General features: G+C 41.8%; 1 protein-coding gene across 1 annotated transcript in view; it reads right to left on the reverse strand.

Annotated features, from left to right (window-relative positions):
- LOC106612967 (kin of IRRE-like protein 3) overlaps window positions 1-18791 on the reverse strand; it is a 224465-nt gene that overhangs the window by 79228 nt on the left and 126446 nt on the right. The window contains exon 2 of the mRNA XM_082956364.1: window positions 4385-4534. Coding sequence (XP_082812490.1) covers window positions 4385-4534 — 150 coding nt within the window. The remainder of the gene's footprint in view (window positions 1-4384; window positions 4535-18791) is intronic.

The following is an 18791-nucleotide window of genomic DNA, read 5'->3' on the forward strand; positions in this document are numbered from 1 at the left end:
GGTGAAGCCCGGGTCCGTGCAGATTCCCGGATTATGCGACGTTCAGAATGAGACTGTAGAGGAAATTGATTAATTTAGCGACTGTTGTAAAATCGATATTCTGATATCCTTTGAGTTAATTTGGGAAATAGAAACTCAATCAAAATACTGTTCCCATGGTGCCCCAGGTTGATGAGTTAATAATTGCTTGATTCATTGCTTAATTCATTTAATCACGCAATTATAAACCGTTAATCATTCGATGAGCAACAGTCGTCACATTAACTAATACAACGTCATGACACATATAATTATTGGCTTTGGATAGAAAACACCCTAAAGTTTCTAAAACTGTTTGAATGGTGTCTGTGAGTATAACAGAACTCATATGGCAGGCCAAAAACCTGAGAAGATTCTGTACAGGAAGTGCCCTCTCTGACCATTCCTTGGGCTTCTTGACTCTTTTTATTAAAAACTTAGGATCTTTGCTGTAACGTGACACTTCCTACGGCTCCCATAGGCTCTCAGAACCCGGGAAAAAGCTGAATGATGTCGAGGCAGCCCCTGGCTGAAAAACATTAGCGCCTTTGGTAAGTGGTCTATCAGAGGACAATGAGACTGAGGCGCGTGCACGAGGCGACCCCATGTTTTTATTTTCTCTCTCTTTGTACTAAAACACAGATTCCCGGTCGGAATATTATCGCTTTTTTGCGAGAAAAATGGCATAAAAATTGATTTTAAACAGCGGTTGACATGCTTCGAAGTACGGTAATGGAATATTTAGAAATTTTTGGTCACGAAACGCGTCGGGCGCGTCACCCTTCTTTACACTTCGGATAGTGTCTTGAACGCACGAACAAAACAGAGGATATTTGAACATAACTATGGATTATTTTGAACCAAACCAACATTTGTTATTGAAGTAGAAGTCCTGGGAGTGCATTCTGATGAAGAACAGCAAAGGTAATAACATTTTTCTTATAGTAAATCTGACTTTGGTGAGGGCTAAACTTGGTGGGTGTCTAAATAGCTAGCCCTGTGATGCCGGGCTATCTACTTAGAATATTGCAAAATGTGCTTTCACCGCAAAGCTATTTTAAAATTGGACATAGCGAGTGCATAGAGGAGTTCTGTATCTATAATTCTTAAAATTATTAATTGTTATGTTTTTGTTATCGTGAGTAATTTAGTAAATTCACCGGAAGTTTGCGGGGGGTATGCTAGTTCTGAACGTCACATGCTAATGTAAAAAGCTGGTTTTTGATATAAATATGAACTTGATTGAACAAAACATGCATGTATTGTATAACATAATGTCCTAGGCGTGTCATCTGATGAAGATAATCAAAGGTTAGTGCTGCATTTAGCTGTGGTTTGGGTTTATGTGACATTATATGCTAGCTTGAAAAATGGGTGTCTGATCATTTCTGGCTGGGTACTCTGCTGACATAATCTAATGTTTTGCTTTCGTTGTAAAGCCTTTTTGAAATCGGACAGTGTGGTTAGATTAACAAGAGTCTTGTCTTTAAAATGGTGTAAAATAGTCATATGTTTGAGAAATTGAAGTAATAGCATTTCTAAAGTATTTGAATAACGCGCCACAGGATTCCACTGGCTGTTATGTAGGTGGGACGATTTCGTCCCACCTTCCCTAGAGAGGTTATATATTTATAAATAATTCCGATTTTTCAAGCTATATGAATTTACTCTCCCAAGATTGAGTTAAAGATTGTAAATATCTATTTGGAAGAATAGATAGTCATCACGTCTCATGAATATGGATCAGGCGCCAGCGTCAAGTAGAGAAACTGCAGGCTACTAAAATGACAGTGCAGCAGTAAGTGGTACTCCAAATTAAACAATTAAGGTAATAATACAAAAGCTACAATGCAGTTTGGATTGTGAGTTACTCTTCAAAAGCCCATTTACTCGCTAAAAGTACTTGAAATGTGACCCCTGGCTATATTGATTTCACATTCAGTGTTGATTTTGGGGCTTCTTTGCCCACCACAAACTGTTATTGAATTAGGTTAATCTTTCTATTAGATAGTAATGAGGTCTTGGCTACATTTTTGTGGTAGTACTAAAGTGAATACAACTGTCTGGGGTATTTCAATGTATCTATTATTGGATACTAGGTATTTGGGGTGGAAAATGGAGTGTGGTAATTAAATCTTGTGTCCCACTGTCACGCCGACATGTTTTAAACATTGTGTTAGAGTTACAGAGTCCAAGGGTTGCACCATTGGATTCGCCGATGTCTTCTGCATTTACTGATATCAACCATTCATATGTGTGATTAACAGGGGCTGAGTTAGAGTGGTGTTTGTGAGACAAGAGCAGATCCGAAAGGGGTCTGGGAGCGGATCTTCTCACAAAAACGTCTGTAGCGTCCGAATGGTTTGAGTTACAAACTATTATGCTGAAATGATCACAAATACATACAGCTTCCCTGTTGCTCAGTTGGTAGAGCATGGTGTTTGCAACGCCAGCATGGTGTGTGCAACGCCAGGGTTGTGAGTTCAACTCCCACAGGGGGCTAGTACAAAAGAAAATGCATGAAATGAAATGTATGCATTCACTACTGTAAGTCGCTCTGGATAAGAGTGTCTGCTAAATGACTAAAAATGTAAAAAATATACAGTACCATTTAAAGGTTTGGACACACCTACTCATTGACATGAGTAGACAATGCAGAACATTTCAAGAACTTTGAAAGTTTCTTCAAGTGCAGTTGCAAAAACTGTCAAGCACTATGATGAAACTGGCTCTCATGATGGCCGCCACAGGAAAGGAAGACCCAGAGTTTCCTCTGATGCAGAGGATAAGATCATTAGAGATAACTACACCTCAGACTGCAGCCCAAATTAATGCTTCACAGAGTTAAAATAACAGACACATCTCAATATCAACTGTTCAGAGGAGACTGTGTAAATCACAACTAAATGACCGCAATAAGAAGAGACTTGCTTGGGCCAAGAAACACAAGCAATGGACATTAGACCGGTGGAAATCTGTCCTTTGGTCTGATGTGTCCAAATTTGAGATTTATGGTTCCAACCACCGTTTCTTTCTCAGATGCAGAGTAGGTGAAAGGATGATCTCTGCATGTGGTTCCCACCGTGAAGCAAAGGAGATGTGATGGTGTGGGGGCGCTGATTTATTTAGAATTCAAGGCACACTTAACCAGCATTTCTACCACAGCATTCTTCAGCGATACGCTATCCCATCAGGTTTGCGCTTAGTGGGACTATCATTTGTTTTTCAACAGGACAATGACCCAACACACCTCCAGGCTGTGTAAGGGCTATTTGACCAAGAAGGAGAGTGATGGAGTGCTGCATCAGATGACCTGGACTCCACAATCACCTGACCTCAACCCAATTGAGATGGTTTGGGATGTGTTGGACCGCAGAGTGAAGGAAAAGCAGCCATATATGCTCACCATATGTGGGTACTCCTTCAAGACAGTTGGAAAAGCATTCCTCATGAAGCTGGTTGAGAGAATGTCAAGTGTTCGCGAAGCTGTCATCAAGGCAAAGGGTGATTACTTTGAAGAATCTCTAATTTAAAATATATTTTTATTTGTTTAACACTTTTTTGGTTACTGCATGATTTCATATGTGTTATTTCATAGTTTTGATATCTTCACTATTATTCTACTTTGTAGAAAATAGTAATAATAAAGAAAAACCCTTGAATGAGTAGTTGTGTCCAAACTTTTAACTGGTACTGTACACAATCTATTTCGTTCTATGACACTCAGGGTTTCTTCTACATAGAGGTCATAGGAAATCCCAGAAAATATTATCTCTAATACTGTAAGCTCACATTTATTGTCACAAACTCCAAACTCCACACAGTCACTTATTTGTTGGATATTCATTTCCCACTGAGAAAACAGTTTCTGTACTTACAGCATTCTTATGAATTCATTTTTTATCAGGGTTTTGCTATGCAGACCTTATTTGTTTATTGACATTTGTAAATACAAACATCATGAATGTAACTGTTTATGTCAAATTGTTTCATCTTCTACTTGTAGCCCAATGTTGGGCTAAATATGAAGGCAGGGCAAGCAGATTGATGAAAGTAGTGAATTTCAGCTTGTTTTGCTGTGCTTACAATGAAGTTAACACCACATTTAATGTAAAGTAGTGCATTGTTATAGGATTTTGTATGTTTGTTTACCTGCTGAGTGATATTTTTACAGCGATGAGGAAGAAGACTTAACCTTTCAAAAGATTAAAAGCAGTCAAGTGAGACATCCCACATTGACAAATATATGACAGTGTGTCAGTAATGTAAGTAGTTATAACACATTGGAAAATGAATTGGAAATAGACACATGACAGAAGGAGATTAAGAGAGTGGATTGAGTGGTTTGATAAATGTCTTTCCTTACCTGATAGGTCTCTGCCAACGCCCAGAGCCAGGCCATCTTTGATCCACAGGACAACACCATGGTAGCCAGGAATAGAGCAGGGCAGGGTGACGGGCTGGCCAGCCACCACCACCAGGTCCTGGGGCTGCTGGGAAAACGTGGCCTGGACCCCTGGAGAAACACACAGAAAGATAGAGGCACGGTCAGAAACTATGATCCATAACCCTGGGTAACCAGTTCTCTAACACATTCAAAGACATCGCCTTCAAGTGTGGTGTGACAGACCCCATTAGGGGTAGGGAGAGGGTGGCAGGGTGGACAGGGGGTACTGGAGGCACAGTGGGGAATGGCACTTAGCGAGAGGTGTCACTGCCATGCAGAGTGTTGATGAACGTGTTGAGGTTCTGATATCTTTGAAGCTATCTCCCTCTGAGTCCACCTAAACAGCAGCCCCCCTCCTCCTCCTTGACATCCTACCACACTGTAGCACAAAGGCCGATGGGTAATTGGAAGGCATTGTGAGAGGAATAGCGGGGAGAGAAAAAGCCTTTTAAAGTCAGCCTGTCATCTGGGCTTTAGCTCTTGCCTGCCTGTGTCTCGCTGCCTCCATCTGAAGCCGGGGTTGGCTGAGATGTCAGCCTCTCCAGCACATTGTGTTTACCAGGAGCTAAAGCACGGTCTGCGGCTTACTTTAATGTAAAGACAGGCAATGCATCTTGGGATGGGGGGATAAGGCAGGAATCTCGACTGAGGTTAACAAGTGACACTTGTGGTCTCTCAGATCAATAAGATGGACTCTCGTTTGATTTCTCTCCTGCTTCCGTCTATTTCTTATATATTGTTTTAGATTGTTGTGCAAAGCTTAGGGTGGCCTTGGCTACCTTGTTTGTATTCTCTCCCTCTTAGGTACACACACAAGCAACCCAAACACCCACACACACACAAAGAAAATAATGAAGAGATATGTGCTTCCTCCCCTGATAATTATGTTGCAATATCTCCAAGGGGAGTAAAAGCGGCAGATAGGAGAGGAAATGTAACGGATTGCAATAACAGCAATAACAGCATACATAGTAAATTATGTTGCTGTGTTTAATGCACCTCTTTCCACACAACATATTGGATTTGCTTACAATAATCCTGTTATTTTTATGTTTTGGGTTGTTGTTTTCCTATGTTCAGATAGTAATTACAGAGAAGAAACAGATTAGCTTTGTTTTACAACATTAGTACAATGCAGAGATGGGGACAATAATAGATTATAGAAATACAAACACGATGTCTTTAATTCCATGGAAGTATTACATTAGTAAACACATCAGTCATATCCAGTCCTCCGGTCGGTGAAACGTGAGTGATAGCTAGTTAAAAGGTAAAGACAAGTCTCCATATTGATTTATACAAATTCTCCCCCACTGTATGCCATGTCTCCTGCATGCACCCCCATTATTAAATAAAATAAATGTGCGGGAATCCTTAAGCATACTGTATATTGGACTATTCATCTTCGGGAACCCGACGGGCCTCTCCGGCATGTTTTTCTGTGAAGTTTTTGTTGTGTTGGCCTTGGGTATACTACCCAGACAGCCTTGTTCCGTCTCCCCTATGATAGGTTTATCTTGGCTGCACGCAGCGAACCAGTCAGCGCTCAGACACATGGTAGGAGTGCGGCGGCTTGGCGAAATCTCTTGGCATGTGTCAGAACAAGAGAATGCGAGAGAATTCGCTTCTATTTTGTTCTCTATCCTCCCAGTCCGGATTGCTATTATCAACCACTTCAACCTGTGCTGTAATTGATTTAACGTTGGTGGTGTCTCCACCTTGCCAACACTAATACCCCCATACCTTCTCCCCCTTCTAACCTGCTGTTCAAATCCCTTCCCCCCACCATGTCAAAATCCTTCTCATCATTGTAAGAAATTAGACAGTTTAGGATGATTTTCTCAGAGGTTGTCATAGCCTCCCCTCCTACGTCAGGTCTTCAACTCACCAGTAATTATTATTATTCACAGCCTAGGATAATTATTTTAATTATTACTAACATCTAATTAAAACAGTAATGAAAAATAATACAATGCCAAAACAAATCCTGCCAAACAAACATGCAAACCTAAATATCCCCTTCTGGAGATACTCTGTTTCACAACAGAAGCTAGGTTTCTATCCAATTGGCAACAGATTTTCAAGCAAATATTCTAAAATCCGCATAAAGAAAATATGCACACTAACACACACATTATGCAGAAATTCCAGCTGCTGTAGGTGAATGGAAACTTATATCAAACAGCGCCGAAGCCATTGTTAACTCCCCAGTATAAACCACCCCCTTAGTTGATGAAAGAGTAATTCTCCACAGACAGAAATAAGAGAGCACAGAGGTTTCTCAAAAGTACAGACTCTCCTAGACCTTTACAGACACAGGAGGGCTACAGACGTCGGTGGAAGAGAGAGAGAGGGAGAGAGAAGCTTGGAGATTAAGAGGTGCCCTCCCACAGAGAAAAATACAGTCCACTTGGTGTGGCCACTTGACCAGCAAAATGGAGATCTGCTTATTTCACATAAAAAGGCTATCTATGGAAGTCCACATATGTAGCTCACCAGAGGAGCACTGAGAACAGGGTAAGTATGGGGGTTAGGTAGGGTGGGTTGGGGGGGGGGGCAGCATAAGCCCATAACAGACTGGAGGTCCTTTAGCAGTGTTGGTGAAGTCACAGCCCTGTGCGTCGTACAAGGCTCCGTCGCATCTGCCAGCTTTCTGCTCCGGTGGACGGCAGTGCGGCTTTAGCGGAGCCCCCTCGTTTACCTCCCACTCTTCCTCCCTGGGCCAGCTGCAGGGGCAGCCAACCATGACGTGCAGTGGAGTGGAGACAACAGATTACTCTCCTCCTCTCCTCCTCTCCTCCTCTCCTCCTCCTCCCCCCATGCAGAAGAATGGGGGGTCGATAACACCAGATGATCAGAAATGAGGAGCGAGAGACAAAAAACTAAAGCGTAGCAAGAAATACCCAGGCGATTTAATAATAGCAAATAAACAGTGAATGAAAAAGTTCTGTGCATGTTTGGGAGGTGCTGGTAGCCGGAGAGAGGGCTGACTGCAGTGAGGTTCAGGTGCTGGAGGAGATAGAAGAGAGCAGAGATCTCTCTTAATAATGCTTTATTAACATCTGCTATTGGAGGAAGATGAGAATGAGCCTTGTGAAATGTCTACACAGAGCAATGTGGTCTGATTAGAGCGGTCAGGTGTGTGTGTGTGTGTGTGTGTGTGTGTGTGTGGGAGGGGGGGGGATGTTTTGGCATTTGTAGAGCTATTGTAGATACCAGGTGACTATCACTGAGGACAGTGAGGGAGGTGGGCTTTCCCACCTAGAAACAGCTCCTCAAGCTAACACTTCTCACCTGTTTTTACAAACATTTTATTTAAAAAGCACTGACCAGTAACTCTCTATTATTCTGTGAATGGGAGTTATGTTTCTCTCAGATGGAGATATAAGAGTGCCACTACATGGTACCTTGGCTCGGCTCAGTCCACAGCAATAGAATAAATGGGGTCTAACTTTTGTTTGTTTTCAAGTAGGACCATACAGAACATGAATACCTCTCACCATTGACCCATGGGCCTCCGGACCTCTGCTCACCCCCTGAGTAGCCTTGCAGCTGCCTCTCTTCCTATTTACCCAACACAAATCACTAATCATTCACACAACACCTTTTGATTGAACACCGTGGGTCAATTGAGGAGGTAAAGGCAGCAGACCTTTGACCGGGAATGAAGGGCTCAGGGTTCCTAAGGAAGCAGGCTGTTAGAGGCACTGAGCTGCGCCACACAATGCCTGTACGAGCACTCTGCCTTCACCTAATGTTTTCATTTCACTTCAGATAGTTAGTTTACTGTTGGACAGCGACCACGTTTCCACACACTCCAGCGCTATTTTCATGCAGCGCTAATGGCCTCGCTGCGGCCCCCAATCTCGCCGCTGTCTGCCAATCAGCCCTGGAAATTACCATTGGAGTTGCACATCCTGTCCACTTGAAATTACTAATCAGAGCGTTGGCCGCCCAACGCCTGCCATGCCGTCCGTGTTGCCTGGAGCTCAGCTACGGATCATAACCAGGGACTATTACCCCCTCTGGTCTTCACATTTCCTCAGGCCTGAGAGAGCTGAAATGTACAATAAGGAAGGTATGTGCAAGGTAGTTTTGTGATATCTTTGGCCAGCCGCATGGTGTGGCTTTCCCTGATGGCTAAATTGGCATGGATCTGCCCTCACCTGCCCTTCCACCCATCGCTCCCTATACCTCCTCTCCCACCCACTGGGCATGCTGTGTTGGTTTGTTCATTTGCTGGGGGCGGAAGCTCCGTCTCCTAATCCTGTGCCTGTTTACCACAGGGACTGTCTGCCGAGCACAGCTACCTCTAATGAGAGTGTGAAAGGAATGAATAAATCCCATCATTATTGTGTTTTCCTTTTCAACATGCAAGGCAACCTCAGTCACATTAAAATCACCATCCACTCAGCTAGTGGGCCCCTACTGTTCTATTTCTTCCTGCCCAAAGATGAAAAGTGCCCAACTGAAGGCAGATAGGCAAATTATCTAAGCGCAGCGACAGGCTTTAAATTTACCTGTGCCGAGGCGATGTGAGTTATTTGAGGACATAATAATAGGTAAAAGGACTCCAGCATTTCTCCACTAATCCAAGCCTGAGAACCTAAGTAAACACAAACCCAAGCAATATGGATTACTGTATCTTAACCCATCTCTCTCTAATTGAATTCTGGCTATTGGGCACAACCTGATGGCTGGATCAATCTGAGCTCCCCATCTCTCTGCTTATACCTCCATAGCCAAATGTTTATCTACAGCTCATCCTTCCGGCTTATCTCCCAATGCATCGCTTTGGCTCCTTAATTCTCCTCACTCAATCCCCAACAAGGCACCTCAGTAAAAACAGCCCAAAAGTTAATACCATGCACCCCTATGTGTGATGTATAGATTACACACAAAAGAAAGACATCAGAGAATATGGAGCAGCAAAACAGGAAGGTCAGTCTATCAATATTAATCTTACCCTGGACCAACAAGGGTTTCAAATCTGTCATTAATAGCACTTCTTTCAGAAGGGCAGACATAACTGCTAAAGAACACTTGTTTACATGCTGCTGTGTGTTTTGTTGCCAACCTTACTTTACTACCTGACAACTTTACGGTTTTTACTTTTTAATTACTGTTTATATTTTTAGTTTTTCCCTCACTCAAGTTTTTTCATTCAACTTTTTCACTCCGGACGTTTTATCTGGACATGGTTCGTCAGGACCTCCACCAGCCGAAGCTAAGTAGTAACATTAACATGATGCCTTCTAATTGCTGTCGCTGTACTCATAATATACAGGAGAACAATCGCCTTACGGCGAGGATAGCTGTGCTGCAAGCCCAGCTTCAGACGCAATCGTTAGGCAAAGGTAATTTCAGTGTAGGAAAGGATGAAACAGCGTCTGTGCCACCAGTAAGTACAGATAGTAACGTTAGTATAAATCCCCTCGCAAGGTCCTCCAAGCCGGACAACTTTCTCATGGCTTCTGGAGGGAAATGCTGTAGGAATGCTCAAACGGTGTCGCTCATTCAGCCGACAGAAACTTTCGACCGGTTCTCCCCATTAAGCAGCGAGTCGGAGTCAGAGGCCAAGCCTTCTCTGGTCTCTACTCCTCCCGTTACGGGGTCTGAGACGTCGAAGCTTCCCACCATTAGCTCTGACAAATTGAAAACCCTAGTCATTGGCGACTCCATTACCCGTAGTATTAGACTTAAAACGAATCATCGCTGGTTGAAAACTGTTTTCTGTACCTCCCAAAAGATAGAATTTGTAGATAATTGGCCCTCTTTCTGGGACTTAATGTATGTACTTAATGTTAGATCCCTCACTTCAAAGGCAGTTATAGTCAATGAACTAATCACTGATCATAATCTTGATGTGATTGGCCTTACTGAAACATGGCTTAAGCCTGATGAATTTACTGTGTTAAATGAGGCCTCACCTCTTGGTTACACTAGTGACCATATCCCCCGGGCATCACGCAAAGGCAGAGGTGTTGCTAACATTTACGATAGCAAATTTTAATTTACAAAAAACAAAATACAACGTTTTCGTCTTTTGAGCTTCTAGTCATGAAATCTATGCAGCCTACTCAATCACTTTTTATAGCTACTGTTTACAGGCCTCCTGGGCCATATACAGCGTTCCTCACTGAGTTCCCTGAATTCCTATCGGACATTGTAGTCATAGCAGATAGTATTCAAATTTTTGGTGACATTAATATTCACATGGAAAAGTCCACAGACCCACTCCAAAAGGCTTTCGGAGCCATCATCGACTCAGTGGGTTTTGTCCAACATGTCTCTGGACCTACTCACTGCCACAGTCATACTCTGGACCTAGTTTTGTCCCATGGAATAAATGTTGTGGATCTTAATGTTTTTCCTCATAATCCTGGACTATCGGACCACCATTTTATTACGTTTGCAATCGCAACAAATAATCTGCTCACACCCCAACCAAGGAGCATCAAAAGTTGTGCTATAAATTCTCAGACAAGCCAAAGATTCCTTGATGCCCTTCCAGACTCCCTCTGCCTACCCAAGGACAACAGAGGACAAAAATCAGTTAACCACCTAACTGAGGAACTCAATTTAACCTTGCGCAATACCCTAGATGCAGTTGCACCCCTAAAAACTTTTGTCATAAGAAACTAGCTCCCTGGTATACAGAAAATACACAAGCTCTGAAGCAAGCTTCCAGAAAATTGGAATGGAAATGACGCCACACCAAACTGGAAGTCTTCTGACTAGCTTCTAAAGACAGTACCGTGCAGTTTCGAAGAGCCCTCACTGCTGCTCGATCATCCTATTTTTCCAACTTAATTGAGGAAAATAAGAACAATACAAAATGTATTTTTGATACTGTCGCAAAGCTAACTAAAAAGCAGCATTCCCCAAGAGAGGATGGCTTTTACTTCAGCAGTAATAAATTCATGAACTTCTTTGAGGAAAAGATCATGATCATTAGAAAGCAAATTACGGACTCCTCTTTAAATCTGCGTATTCCTCCAAAGCTCAGTTGTCCAGAGTCTGCACAACTATGAAAGGACCTAGGATCAAGGGAGACACTAAAGTGTTTTAGAACTACAGTGAGGGAAAAAGTATTTGATCCCCTGCTGATTTTGTACGTTTGCCCACTGCAAATCAATTTATAACATTTTTTACGTGTGTTTTTCTGGATTTTTTGTTGTTATTCTGCCTCTCACTGTTCAAATAAACTTACCATTAAATGTATAGACTGATCATTTCTTTGTCAGTGGGCAAACGTACAAAATCAGCAGAGGATCTAATACTTTTTTCCCTCACTGTATATCTCTTGACACAATGATGAAAATAATCATGGCCTCTAAACCTTCAAGCTACATACTGGACCCTATTCCAACTAAACTACAGAAAGAGCTGCTTCCTGTGCTTGGCCCTCCTATGTTGAACATAATAAACGGCTCTCTATCCACCGGATGTGTACCAAACTCACTAAAAGTGGCAGTAATAAAGCCCCTTGAAAAAGCTAAACCTTCACCCAGAAAATATAAAAAAATAATCGGCCTATTTTGAATCTTCCATTCCTCTCAAAACTTTTGAAAAAGCTGTTGCGCAGCACCTCACTGCCTTCCTGAAGACAAACAATGTATACGAAATGCTTCAGTCTGCTTTTAGACCCCATCATAGCACAGAGACTGCACTTATGAAGGTGGTAAATTATCTTTTAATGGCGTCAGACCGAGGCTCTGCATCTGTCCTCGTGCTCCTAGACCTTAGTGCTGCTTTTGATACCATCGATCACCACATTCTTTTGGAGAGATTGGAAACCCAAATTGGTCTATACGGACAAGTTCTGGCCTGGTTTAGATCTTATCTGTCAGAAAGATATCAGTTTGTCTCTGTGAATGGTTTGTCCTCTGACAAATCAACTGTAAATTTCGGTGTTCCTCAAGGTTCCGTTTTAGGACCACTATTGTTTTCACTATATATTTTACCTCTTGGGGATGTAATTCGAAAACATAATGTTAACTTTCACTGCTATGACACACAGCTGTAAATTGCCCTCGCTAGAAGCCTGTGTTTCAGACATAAGGAAGTGGATGGCTGCAAACGTTCTACTTTTAAACTCGGACAAAACAGAGATGCTTGTTCTAGGTCCCAAGAAACAAAGAGATCTTCTGTTGAATCTGACAATTAATCTTGATGGTTGCACAGTCGTCTCAAATAAAACTGTGAAGGACCTCGGCGTTACTCTGGATCCTGATCTCTCTTTTGATGAACATATCAAGACTGTTTCAAGGACCGCTTTTTTCCATCTACGTAACATTGCAAAAATCAGAAACTTTCTGTCCACAAATGATACAGAAAAATTAATCCATGCTTTTGTTACTTCTAGGTTAGACTACTGCAATGCTCTACTTTCCGGCTACCCGGATAAAGCACTAAATAAACTTCAGTTAGTGCTAAATATGGCTGCTAGAATCCTGACTAGAACCAAAAAATGGTATCATATTACTCCAGTGCTAGCCTCCCTACACTGGCTTCCTGTTAAGGCAATTTTTTACTGCTAACCCACAAGGCATTACATGGGCTTGCTCCTACCTATCTTTCCGATTTGGTCCTGCTGTACATACCTACATGTACGCTATGGTCACAAGACACAGGCCTCCTAATTGTCCATAGAATTTCTAAGCAAACAGCTGGAGGCAAGGCTTTCTCCTATAGATCTCCATTTTTATGGAATGGTCTGCCTACCCATGTGAGAGATGCAGACTCGGTCTCAACCTTTAAGTTTTTACTGAAGACTCATCTCTTCAGTAGGTCCTATGATTGAGTGTAGTCTGGCCCAGGAGTGTGAAGGTGAATGGAAAGGCTCTGGAGCAACGAACCACCCTTGCTGTCTATACCTGGCCAGTTCCCCTCTCTCCACTGGGATTCTCTGCCTCTAACCCTATTACAGGGGCTGAGTCACTGGCTTGCTGGTGCTCTTCCATGCCGTCCCTAGGAGGGGTGCATCACTTGAGTGGGTTGAGTCACTGACGTGGTCTTCCTGTCTGGGTTGGCTCCCCCACTTGGGTTGTGCCGTGGCGGAGATCTTTGTGGGCTATACTCGGCCTTGTTTCAGGATGGTAAGTTGGTGGTTGAAGGTCTCCCTCTAGTGGTGTGGGGGCTGTGCTTTGGCAAAGTGGGTGGAGTTATATCCTGCCTGTTTGGCCCTGTCTGGAGGTATCATCAGATGGGGCCACAGTGTCTCCTGACCCCTCCTGTCTCAGCCTCCAGTATTTATGCTGCAGTAGTTTTTGTGTCGGGGGGATAGGGTCAGTCTGTTATATCTGGAGTATTTCTCTTGTCTTATCCAGTGTCCTGTGTGAATTTAAGTATGCTTTCTCTAATTCTCTCTTTCTCTCTCTCGGAGGACCTGAGCCCTAGGACCATGCCTCTGGACTACCTGGCATGATGACTCCTTGCTGTCCCCAGTCCACCTGGCCGTGCTGCTGCTCCAGTTTCAACTGTTCTGCCTGCGGCTATGGAACCCTGACCTGTTCACCTGACGTGCTACCTGTCCCAGACCTGCTGTTTTCAACTCTCCAGAGACAGCAAGAGCGGTAGAGATACACTCAATGATCGGCTATGAAAAGCCAACTGACATTTACTCTTGAGGTGCTGACTTGTTGCACCCTCGACAACTACTGTGATTATTATTATTTTACCATGCTGGTCATTTATGAACATTTGAACATCTTGGCCAATTTCTGTTATAATCTCCACCCGGCACAGCCAAAAGAGGACTGGCCACCCATCATAGCCTGGTTCCTCTCTAGGTTTCTTCCTAGGTTTTGACCTTTCTAGGGAGTTTTTCCTAGCCACCATGCTTCTACACCTGCATTGCTTGCTGTTTGGGGTTTTAGGCTGGGTTTCTGTACAGCACTTTGAGATATCAGCTGATGTAAGAAGGGCTATATAAATACATTTGATTTGATTTGATAACTGAATGCAGTCTTGCTTTAAAAAGTAATCTTCCTATGCTGGGAATGTGATACAAAATTGCATTAATATGACAGCACTTTCATGTCATTTGATTTCTCCACGATGATAACATCTAATTCGAATACAGACGTTCCCTGCACGAAGTCTTCAGTACAAGAGTCCCCACAGTAGCATCAAGTCAGGATTTTTGATTAATATATTTCAGTTTATCCACTTAAGGGTTTTGAGGGAATAGGATAACAAGAATACTAAACAAATTAATTGAATGTAATTCTCAACTGTAAACAATGTCTATATCTGCTGAGGTCGTCATAAACCTCACACATCAGTAAATGCTCTTTGAAGCAGTACTAGACTGCATCATACACACAGTACACTCAATTCTTTGTCATTTCTCCTCAAATGGCTATGTTCCAACAAAAACCGATCATTTGGCCTTGCCTTATTGTATTCGAATGGCTTTGTTCCAACTCAAACTCCGATCATTTGGCCTTGCCTCCAACTTATTCAAGTGAAATGCCACGTTGTGATTGACAGCAGAGATTTACAATGCATCCCCCTCCATCTCGCCACCAGTTGTACTTCCTCCTGGAGACAGAGACACATGCTCTTGCCCTTCATCGCCACACGCTGATCAGTCACACACTAACCACTCCACCGCTCGCTCTCCGACTGACCGTGCCAGAGCCGTGATTGACGCACTTAATTATCTGGAGCGCTATCACTAATTCGACAACCTCAAAGAACCGTGCTGTGAGGTGCATCAATTAATTAGTAGGGCAGAAAGCCACAGTGTGTAATACTCAAAGTCATGGCATTTTCCTGAGTTTCTTTCATTAAGTATGAGAACAAGCTAGCGAGCTGGTTCGCTATATTGACTCCCTACACTACTTATCAATCTCTTTTGTTTCTACCATTACTTCTAGACTGGACCATGGGGACTAAGTGGCTGACAGGAAGTGAGTTAAGCCTGGACTATTTTGAGGATGTGATACATGAAACATTTGACTAACATTAACTACAGCGAGGTGAGGGCACAGCTGAGGCCCTACACCCCATCTATCTCTATTATGCTAACAACCAATCAGAGAGAAAATGAAGGGTCTTCTATGGAGCGATTTCAGTCCCAACAGAAATTGTATTTCAATTCCATAATTTTAAAATTGTATTAGGATATTGAATTTGAATGTAACAGTTTTAAATGTTTTCTGTACAAATTGAATAATTTAATTAATAAATTGATCTGGAATTGAATGATTTGAAAGTTAATAGAGTGAATATTCCATTCAGTTTTAAATTCAATTTCAATTTAATTTAATATTCAAATTTAATATTTATTCAGTTTCATATATATATTCAGTTTCAATATGGTAGATATTGTATACATTTTCTCTGTATCAAGTTTACAAGCTCAAATGTCAAATTCAGTTCTCTAAATTCAGATTCATAACCAGAGACAACATCCTGGTACTTTGCCAGCCAGGAAAGGTAGGAGAGAATCAAACTGTCACTGTGGTAAGCAGAAGGCATTCTGTTTGCAGTGGCATTCTGTTTGCACTGAAATCACTCCATAGTCATCCCTTTTGAGACAGCTAACATACTGTATGACATTTCCTGACACTAAAATGGATGAGTTACAGATTTGATGGATTCCTTTGCTACTAAGCTGCATGACAACATACTGGGGCCTGATTGTAGGTCAACTTCAAATCAATGGTCATTATAATCTAATATATTATGATATTTTAATAATGTATGACATGGGAAAATAGTGATGAGGAGATTACGGGACACCACGTCAGTCCCAAATTAACTTTTCAATTATTTATCATTAATTTACTTCTTAATAGAGCTTAATATGCCAATTATAAGGTAATTTTCCTGATGTTTGGTCATCTCGATATTCCATTGCATTCCCACATGCACAGATGTACACACAAGTATTGTAATATGACCAAGAGCTTGGTTCTATATGCATTTTAGTCAACATTTAATTATTGACATAACCTTATTCTGTTCAATGTTCTCTACCTATATAGTACTCTAAATATCCCAATTCATGTTGTTAAGTTCAAAATAACACAATATACAAATTGCTGACACCATTAATTCAAACCAATGAGGGCTCAGAAATTTAAAGCCAATTATCTCAGAATCATATTTTTGCAGATAGAACCTTATACGTAGCTAATAGTCTTTAAATTATGTTTGCTTGAAAGCAGGATAAGACACTTTGCTATTCTTCACCTTTTTCTCCTCTGAAATATTCTGGATGTCTTCAGAGAGATTCTTTGAGCAATGTCTAGGGCAGATTGACTGACTGACTGACTCTTCAAATAAAAGGGCCTGGAAATGGACAAATGGTTAGCTCGCCAGCCAACAATAACTCACTTTTGATATGCAGTCAGAGTATTGTAAATTAACTGGTATTACACCTGAAGCCTATGCACTGGAAGGCTTTAAATGAGCTGTTCAGAAAATATAAATCATTCTGACAGTAATTGCTTTTGTCTTGATCCGAGTTACTAAAAATTACATTTAATGTAGAACAAGCATTTTGAAAGTCTGTCCATGAGAAACATTTACTGGGAAAGAAAAGGAAATTAGGCTAATCATCATGGAGAATTTGTTCGCCGCCCCAACCAGGAAAGAATCCACATCTCCGTGACAAAGCTACAATTCTATGTATTAGTGATGATGGGCCAAAACTTTTAAGTTCGATTTTTTTTGTAGATATTGGTTCAGCCTAGGCTCCATTATTTTTGACCCTCCCCCACCTGAGTCATTAGATTAATTGTCTGAGCTGCACATTACATCGTGTATTACCTTTTCTGTATACTTGATCCCTCGACCACAGCTGGCAAAGTTATGACAATAGTTAGCAATAATGAATATTTCATAAAGTGGCTGAGGAATCCATTAGATGAGGCATTGCATTGCTGCCTTTATCTTCCTCTATCAGAAAGTACAAACCCATTTTCCTCACTCGGTCAAAACAAATAAGCCGACATATGATCAACCAGGCCATCTCTGCAATGTGATGGCTGCTGTTCTAATGAAGATTTGTCTCTGAGACTGTAAATACATGGAGCAGGAAAGATAAACATCGCAGCCGCCGGAAGCCTGTGTATATATGCCCGCTCTCGCGCTGCGCATTAGTGGTACAGGACAGTTGCTGAGGCACAATCAAGACGGATTGCTTCCAATGATGAGTTCTAAAAATTATAAATGGCAATGGGAGAGAGCCTCACAGACGCACACTCTATCATCAGCCACAGGGGCAGAAAGACCAACAAAAATATCACAGACAACAAACATTTGAGTATCAGTAGCAGAAACCTTTATTAAATATTTATGGCCTACATCTTTCTTTCAGTTGGCATAAAATCAAGTCAAATGAGCTTTAAGGCTTCAAAAGCCACAGTATAGGTTCTTAAGTCTTGTTCTGTCCTATGTTAATTATGTTTCCACATTTTTATAATAGACGGGAAGAGGGGTTAAGGAATGGCTGGCCAGACAGCCTTTTGAATTTTTAAGTGGTCAAATATAGTAGAGATTAATTCAAAGTAGGCCTATCATATTTTACCAGGGCTTTTTGCTGTAAACAATGGGACTAATCTGACCAGCGATTGTAATTACTGTCATGAAAAAGAGTGTACTGTGGGTTTGTTTCCAAGGTAACTCCAGTTGAACAGACATAACAGTTCACTTAGAATAGAATGCGATGTAACACAGAGCAACCTCTCAGGGCAAGTATTGATTGAAAACAGAGAGGCTCTCTGCAAACTATCCATGTTTTTTTATAGCAGCTTCAAGTTGTGCATAATGACAAGTAAGAACATAAAATAGATGCTAATGAAAAATGGGGAGAAGGAGTGTGAAGTTCAGATGTGTCTGATTGAAATTGAAAAATGGAATGGCCCCTTCTGTTTCCCCAGCATTACAATTATGTTCTCTCTCTATGAACTTCCTCCACTTCACTTCCTCCCTGGCTCTTCATGCCTTTCCATCACACAGTCGCGAGGTGTCTTTGAATGCCAGTGTGTAATGGCAAGGCTTTCTTGGCGATATCGTAATGGGGTTGTAGCTGAGCCATTGAGACCTAGCATTTTCTTGGAATAGTTGTGTGGTGAAACTCTTGATGCTTTGTAACGGGAATTCGTTTTGGTAGAGATGGATCTTGAAAGGTCCATTACACACTGGCATCCTTGCACTTTATTACAAATGCAAAGTCACTCACCCACCAGTGCACCTTGTACCAAATGGTAGGATGGACCTCGCTTTATATGCGCAGAAAGATACATTTGTATGTGTTCATCTACAAAGCCCTTTTGGGTAAACTCCCTCTTTACCTCCGTACTCTGGT

The sequence above is a fragment of the Salmo salar genome, chromosome 09, assembly GCF_965601325.2.
Source record: "Salmo salar chromosome 09, fSalSal1, whole genome shotgun sequence".
Classification (NCBI taxonomy): domain Eukaryota; kingdom Metazoa; phylum Chordata; class Actinopteri; order Salmoniformes; family Salmonidae; genus Salmo; species Salmo salar.